General features: G+C 42.6%; 1 protein-coding gene across 1 annotated transcript; it reads left to right on the top strand.

Annotated features, from left to right (window-relative positions):
• Positions 1-5,002: 5,002 nt before the first annotated feature.
• On the top strand, positions 5,003-7,290 carry LOC147640500 (uncharacterized). Its single transcript, XM_086781319.1, has 2 exons — positions 5,003-6,949; positions 7,038-7,290. The coding sequence occupies exons 1-2, from the start codon at positions 5,232-5,234 to the stop codon at positions 7,060-7,062; spliced, it is 1,743 nt and encodes a 580-aa protein (XP_086637445.1). The 5' UTR covers positions 5,003-5,231; the 3' UTR covers positions 7,063-7,290.
• Positions 7,291-8,393: the final 1,103 nt, after the last annotated feature.

The raw sequence follows: 8,393 nt of genomic DNA, 5'->3' as shown, positions 1-8,393 counted from the left end.
TGAGATTCATTCCCTGGCACGTCACAGCAGACACCATTGCAATGCCTACGACGCAAAAGTCGGGCAATGTTTGCACATCTGGAAGTGTGAACACTATCAAATTTATCAAAACATCAATGTTGATGTGTACTCATATGGAAGCTAGCTTATATTTCCTCCTTAGTCCTGGTATAAATGCCCCCATAACCATTAGTAGCAAAACTTGTTAGAATTGCAATAGTAAATATATTTGTGGAGAAAAATACTATGCTAACATGTGGACTTGCATGGAGGCAATGTGTGTGTGTGTGTGTGTGTGTGTGTGTGTGTGTGAGAGAGAGAGAGAGAGAGAGAGAGAGAGAGAGAGAGAGAGAGAGAGAGAGAGAGAGAGAGAGAGAGAGAGAGAGAGAGAGACTATATCTGTGTCTACTGTCACTAAGATTGTCCGCATTGCTCTAACTTTGAAAGTAAGGGGCAAGTCCAATCTGCACTAGCTGGACCTTATTTTAAGTACCAAGATTAGTTACTGTCCAATTGTACAAGAAGGAAAGTCTATGGGAAGAAGCGCCAATTGGCCTAGGATACTCAAACATTGTGCAGAGTGTGGAAATCCCACTTCTTTGTATAGTGCTTCCCACCTCTATGAATGCCTTGTACACCCAAATTTGCCCTTCTTGTGGGATTGCTAAACTTGTTGTCCATTATAGTCCTCAATTTGATCAATTGCATCACCTTCGACCACTTACGATGCTTGTACCTTTTGCCCCCTTCTCATCTAAAAGATTCTCAAATAAGTTTTCCATTGGCTTCATGAAGCTAGCACTCGATGTTCTCCAAGAAGTCTTTAAGTGAGAATGATCATCGCATTCGCAAACACACATCTTTGTTCTCGCTGCTCGGCCCTCCATCTATCCTCTTTCTCCTACTTTTCTCTCTCTTTCAACTATTCTATGTTTTCCACTTCATTCAACAAATTAGTAAAAAACCTATGTTGTTTTGCAAGATAGGAGTCCATAAGCTCTTCTAGAGCTCTCAAGTCAGTAATGGACATCTGCTTTAAACAATTGCACTATCTAGGAATTGTTGTCCTTTTGCAGCAAATCTCCTATTTGATCCCAAAACTTTGAGTTCTCTCCTGCCCTTCCAAATTTACCACCGTCAAAGATAGTGCTCACTTGTATAGGCTTAAGGGCTTTTGCACAAGTCCAATTCTTAGAGCACTTGCGCGGTTTGTGTTCTTGTTCGCAATCCTCCTCTTGAAAGGTTCCTTCACAATCTGCATGGATTTCAGTGTTTGGAAAATGTGGGACATTAGATGTCGAGTCTTTGACAGCCAGAGATTGTGGCATGGCACACCCAAATTGGGCACTATAGGAAGCCTTGTCAAAAGGAGAGTAGTCTAGTACGACTCCCTCATTTCCTCTCTTTTCTAAATTGAAATTTCAATGGAGGAGGTTTGAGCGAGCTCATGTTTGATATGCAAAATCAATATTTTAGAGTGCTTGGTCATTGAGGTTAGATTTTTTTTAGGTTGGATCTGAATTATCTAGGGTGTTGTGTTCTGTTATTGCAAAAGCATGTGAATGCTGCCTTCAACCTACAAATAGAAGCATGATTGAATTGTATTTTTAGGCCGAATATTTTAAAATGATGTTTTGGAGTTTGATGGATGTTATACAAGACTTATTTGATGTTGGTAGCTCTCGTCGTGTTGCACAAATGTCATTATTTAAAGAAAGATACCATATAGAGAGGGCATCCTTGCTTGATCGCACCATCTATAGATTTTATCCCGAAAGAGATCCAAATGTTATCTTACCAAACTCACATCCAAGGTATATTCTTGCATCTTTTGTATACTAATAATTTATTCCATTCATCTTATGTATTTATAGTCTCTAATGAATGCAGGAAGAAATCCTCACAATGATTGGGAAACAATGAAGGGAAGCGGTGCGCAGAAGCAAGGAACTGCTGAGACGAGAGGAAGAGAGCGCGCGAGAGAGACGACACATAGGAGTGGTGAGGGAGAGCCTTACCCTCTCCTTCTGTATTATCGGTAATGATAATACTATAAGTGAGTGGCTCACTAGTATATACTATACACTTATGGTTAGTAAGTGTTAGTGATGGGCGGTGGGCGTCGGCCACTGAGGCCATTTACCCAACATTCTTCCACTAAATGGCCAATGTGAGATGCCAACAACTATAAAAAGTATACAAAACAGTGAAGAATAATAGCATCTTCATGTAATGCCCAAACAATGCTAAAACTAATCACTGGAGAGGCTCTTAGTAAGGGTGTTTGCTGTGTTCTCACTGGTATGTATCTTCACCAAGTCAAGTCTCTTCTCTACCAGGCATCCTCGAACAAAATGATGTCGCACATCAATGTGTTTTGTCTTTGCATAAAACACCGGATTCCTTGCCAAGGCAATAGCACTCTGACTATCACAGTGAAGAACTGGTAACTTCTGCGCAACTCCAAGATCTCCCACTAAACTATACAAAGAAAGTCAAAAATATGGGAGATTTGGGGATTGGTGGAGTCTTGTATGAACCAATCTCACACCACGCTTTGCTGTGCAAGATAAAATACCAATCAAAACCACACCAATGCATAGAAGGCGCGCATAAGAAGCTTCAATTGAGATCAACATCTCCTACTATTGCAATAAAAAAAGGTTAGCAATACTTGGATCAACCACTCTAGGCATTCCTTATCATACAAGTGGACCAACCATGTCAGGTCTCCCTCTTGCCCGCAGGTATATAACAACCAAGCTAATCTAGCTAATCATGAGACCGTACTAAGCCTACTTCCTTTTTTCAAAGACTTGAGAACTAGCAAAAGAAAGTCTTGGGCATGAATCATTGTCCTTCAACTATTCAACGCTCAAGAGGTTTACAATCTATCTCAAATTATGTCTTCACTTACGCAAGAAGATCACATGTCATGCTTTCAAGGACAATGAACACAATCCTTCAATTCATTGAGGTATCAAAAGAATTGCATCTAAGTACTTACATCAACATTCCATGCAACTCTCTTATCCCTTATACAAGGTAATGGACACATAACCTTTCTAAGAAAGGATTTGTCAAGAGAAAATCAGCAAGAACACATAACCATCAAGCATGGAAACTTTTCAAGCAATCTTGAATGCAATCCTAGAACTAAGAAGTCCTATTTCTTGACATGCAAACCATTTATTGCTATTAGCTTTGAGTAACCCATTCTAGTATATGCAACAAGGTCATCATCTACCCTCTTCATCAAAGCTTATCCTCTCTTTAAGCAAAGCTCAAAAGACAAGTTCCATCATCCCTTTAGGTGTAGCATGACCATAAATGGAACTACTCAAAATCTAGGCTTTTAGGTTTTCCAAGAATCAAGAAAAATCATCCCAATCATAAAGGCTTAAGATAATCATCAAGACATGAAGTGACCATTAACCATTCAAAAGACACATGATCGCCATCTATTCATGAGGATAAACACCAAACCATGAAGTTGAAATATTACCAACAAGCTATGGAACAATGCATCAAAAGTTATCAATCATGAAGGAACAAACTCACCTCCGAACGTACATATGATCGAGATGTGTGCACATATATATAATCGAGATGTGTGCACATACATACAAATATAATCTAGATGTGCACACATACATACAAAAATAATCTCTCTCTCTCTCTCTCTCTCTCTCTCTCTCTCTCGATAAATTCAAGGTAGAAGAAAACCCTAGATACCATAACCACATAAGGGCAACACAAAAGTGTTTAAATGGATAACAAGCGCTAATTGAAGTAAGCTCAAAAGTGTAAGGAGGAGAGATTTTTTAAAAGGTGCAGAGAGCTTTTATTCTTCAAGTTAATTGTTTTTGGCTTCCTAAAGATTGTGAAAAACCTATAGAAAGGACCCTTGGGCTTGTACAAACCTCAAATTTTGAGTTTATGTTACTTTTTTGCAATGCAAAGCTCTCATGAGTAAGATAATAGGAAGACTTTAGAACCCAACAATTTGAAAGCAAAGTCGCACTTTTCATATTCAAAATAGTGCCTACCTACAACTTTTGCTGTTTCTCCATCCTTTTTTCAATAAACTATGCCATTTGTTTTCACATTTTCCCTTCTATCCAATAAGTGTTAGACATTTTCCCCTTCTATGCTAGGGATAAAGAAGCAATAAAGCCCAACAAAAGAGCTAACCTCCAATGGAAAATTGAAGGAAAGAGCTGTTTGTCTGCGGGTAGGTGTGTGTATAAGCGGAGAGAAAGAGCACGAGTCGTAGCCAAAGGCTAACCGCAGCAAGGGTGCAGACGAGTGAGCCGAGAGAAGAAGCACATTTCATTAATACACCCAACATTCACTCCTTGTGATTTCAAAACACATGAAGTTTTGGGCACTTTCGTTTATGGGAAAGAGGGTCATTTTGCCTTATCATTCTTTATAATCTTCAACATTATGAGCCTAACTAGGCTTCCTACCCCCATCACACAGGCTAACGATACTTCTTGGTACAGTTGCCACCGTGGCGATTGCCTGCCCCACCGGTGTGGCAGGCAATCGCCGTTGGCAACCGGCACCCTTTTTTTTCGTGGCCAGCCAGTGTTTGAACATAAGTATGTTCAAACACTGGCTGGCCATTTCACCATCGCGCACACGTTTGGATGGTTAAGTTGCTTGCCTCTTACGTGGGGTCTTGGGTTCAAGTCCCTCGTGAGTGTGTAGGGTGGTGAATGAACATTTTTTTGTTCAACCGCATGTTCATTCATGCGGGTTAACCTGTAACTTGTTGGGCACCGACAATGACGTGGCATGAAGGCCTAGATATAACAAAATCCCACTGCACCTAATTAGGTATGCTACGCCTAGCTTGCAAAAGGTCATGATGTTGTCGCAATGTACAAAGTAGTAATTACAATAGAAAAGAGGCGTAGTTCATGCCTTTTTATAGGAAAGAGGGTCCTTTTGCCTTATCTTTCCCTAAGCCTTCAACATTATGAGCTTTTGCAATTGAGGTGTAACATACCTAAAGGCGCAAAAACAGCAAAGGACACCAGTTGAAGGGCGGCAAAAACTTGCACAGCAAGAGAACTTGAACTTATCGGCAGGCCGTTTTTTTATTTAACAAATTCCACTTTTGGCTAGGCTGTTTTTTATTAAAAACATTCGCACCTCCGTGCCAGTTAGAGCCGAGGGTTACGCCTCGCTTTTGCAGAACAAGCGTACGTAGGAGGAGGTTTATGGAGGACCTACGTCCTAAGAAGGAGAAGAGCAGCATGTTGGTTGCCGAGGATGGCACGATGCAGATCTTCGTGAAGCATGGCCAAAGCATAGCTGTCACTTTGGGCGTGAGAGAAAAGGTGTTCTCCTTACAGGCACTTATCCATGCTCGCTTGGGCATTCTTCCTCAGGAGCAAAGGCTCATCTTTGCAGGCAGACAGTTGGACTCTATGAGGAGATTGAGCTATTATGGCATCCACAAATCCTGCACTGTTCACTTAGTCTTCCGCCTCAAAGGAAGTGGTCCTGATGTCGCAGAAGAAAGTGAGCCGAAGAAGCGCATGCAACTGCATCCAGACGAACTAATGGAGGAGTTGATTGCCAGGTTTGGCCCAGAGGCTGTGCAGATGCCACTTTTAGACCTGAAGATTACCACTAGATCTACTATGACAGTGGGTCACTTTATTTCTAAGGTCATGGGCATCACTTGGAAGATAATTGATAGTATGCCGGATTTCTTTCCCAGGGAGGTCATCTTCGCATTAGCTAAAGCCGGGTTATGTGACAGTAGGCTCCCGTACTCTCCTGAGCAACTTGCTAAGGTCCCTGGTTTGACAGCGGTCTTCCAACACGATCTTTATGAGGCACAGAGTCGGTATTGTGCCGTGTTCTTCGACGAAAAGGAGCATCGCATCCTCAAGATTTATGAAAGTGTGCCCTTTTGTGATGTCAGGGGCAGCAGGATGCGACGCGGGGCTTTTGGGACCGTGCACGAGGTGAAGGAGGGTGAAGTGAGCTTTGCCCGCAAGAAGCTAAGATTTGTTGGTGCGGACGAACAAGAGGCTGCCAGCCGTGAGCTAGAGATGCTTCAACGTCTCCCAAAAGATCCGCATCTTCTTAGCTTGAGGGCGTCATACGAACAGGGCAATGATATGTATTTTATTCTCTACCCTTTTGTGGATACAGATCTGGGAGAATTTCTCGCAGCGCCTTGCAAGTTTAGGTGGTGGAAAGAAGCCAAGGAGCGGAAGATAGCTGGATACATGATTTTGGATTGGATGCTTTGCATGGCTCGGGGCTTGGCAACGCTTCATGCCAATTGCGTCAAGCATCGTGATGTGAAACCTTCAAATGTGGGGATATTTGTGAATAGTTTACAGGATTCAGCCCAGAAGTTAGACGTATACCCCGTGTGGCTTGATTTTGGTCTCGCCAAGCACTTCAAGAAGCTGTCAAAGTCTGCGGCGCAAGTTGGAACACCCCTTTTCGAGTCTCAAGAATGTTGTAGGGGACGTTCGGCAGACATCTTCTCCATGGGAACCATATACCTTGATTTGCTCTACCTCTTGAATGGAGTAAGCCTGAGAAAGCTGAAACCCTACAAGACCAAAGGGTGGAAACATATTTGTGGGAAGGAGGAGAGTGTGTTGGTATACCTGCCCTCGAGCAATGAGAGTTGGATTAAGATGAAGACATTGATAAGAGACATGCTGCATTCAGATCCTTACAAGAGGCCGACTGCCTCCAATGTGGTAGAGACACTTGCACACCTGCAGATTATCGAGACTGATCACTCTGGAGATTTTGTGCCACATTGTATAGGAGTGCCACTGCCTAGGGATGAGAGTTCACCAGCCAAGACGGATTCCACATCGGAAGGCTCCAAGGAAGATGGCTCCAAGGAAGGCAGTGATGAGGGCAGCATGGGAGAACAACTATGGTCAACAAGCTCATCCGGGTTGAGTATTTACGAAGTGACATTTTTTGACATCTAAGAAGTGTTGATATGTTTGTGTATTGATAATGTGTTGTTTGATGTTCAACAGAGGTCCGGGGAGACAATTGTCTTGATTGAAGATGAGGCCGACAGCCTAGCGGGGGATGGTATCTCTCAGGCAGTGGACGCATAACGATAGCAGGTGCCTGTGCATGTAGTGCCTAAGGTGTTTGGTGCTAGTGTAGGTAGCTATTGGTTACGAAAAACAATGTATATTTGCCTCTGTGGGATTGAGATACATGGTATCTATCCAACTCTATGCAGGTTCTCACTGGTTTTGTACATTTTGGTGTCTTGTGACTAAACCTTGTCTGTAGGAGCTTACGATTCACGTGCGCATTGCTCCTGGTGGATGCCCAGAGGATCTATTGCTGGCTGTAGCAAATAGATCTCCAGTTGGGTTTGTGGTGCTAAACCTTATTTTTGCAAGTGGGCGGCTTTCTCTTGCCTGGTAGAATGTAGGGGTTTGCTGTTATTGCTCTTAATTACGGGTCATGATGATCATGGCGACAATGGGCCCGACACACGGCATTGCTCTTTGTTCGGGCCCCATGATGATGATCATGGTCTGTTTCTTTGAATGTCTAGTCTTCTCTCTCTCTCTCTCTCTCACACACACACACACACACACATTGTGTGTGAGGTAGATACTATATAAAAATAGAGAGAAATCGTAGTGATAAGATATACCAACTTAGAAGGAAGTTATCTTTTGTTTTACAGAAGAATGCCTCGTGCTAGATAGTTAAGGCAGCCTATAACTTACGTGCCATCTCTTGTGTACATGTCTTGGTGCCTCAAATATTCCCATGGGGCAGCCTTTTCTCGACACATTCACTGTCTAGTGTATTTGGCCTGTTACAAGCCAATCTTGAAGGGGCGAATTGTAGTGCTCTGCAGTGACAAGATAAGGTTTCAGGCATGACCCATAGTAATTTTTGACAACGTTCTGAGCTGTACAACACCTTGTGGCAAGATTTCATCAGTTACGAAAGGTCCTTAACACACCAAAAGCAGCTTCTGTGCTTTCTTGACAGATTTAGCCTCAAAAAGAAGCACCAAATAGCCCTTGCCAAATGTGCAAGTCTTCAAATATCTATTATGCCAAGATTGTTGGAATTAGGGTTGCAGGAATGCACACACAACTTCAAGAAGATGAGGAAGCTTGAGCACAACACAGTAGTGTATTATGAGTGCCAAAAAAGATTACAAGCCCTAGAAGATAATGGGCGTATATACAATGCACGGGGGAAAAAACCTCCTAGTGAGGGAAAAAGTGCCCCGGCGGTCCTAAGTGTGTTCACACACATCACTACTATAATATGGTAACAAATCCCCCTGGAGTGATGCGGTGAACAAGAGCTAGCACTCATGTATAGGGAAGTGTCTAGCTATGTGGACGAAT

This window comes from Cibotium barometz, chromosome 3 (genome assembly GCF_041138505.1).
Source record: "Cibotium barometz isolate CiBa-2024 chromosome 3, ASM4113850v1, whole genome shotgun sequence".
NCBI lineage: Eukaryota > Viridiplantae > Streptophyta > Polypodiopsida > Cyatheales > Cibotiaceae > Cibotium > Cibotium barometz.
The sequence above is the reverse complement of the archived record's forward strand: the minus strand, read 5'-3'. Positions and strand labels throughout refer to the sequence as shown.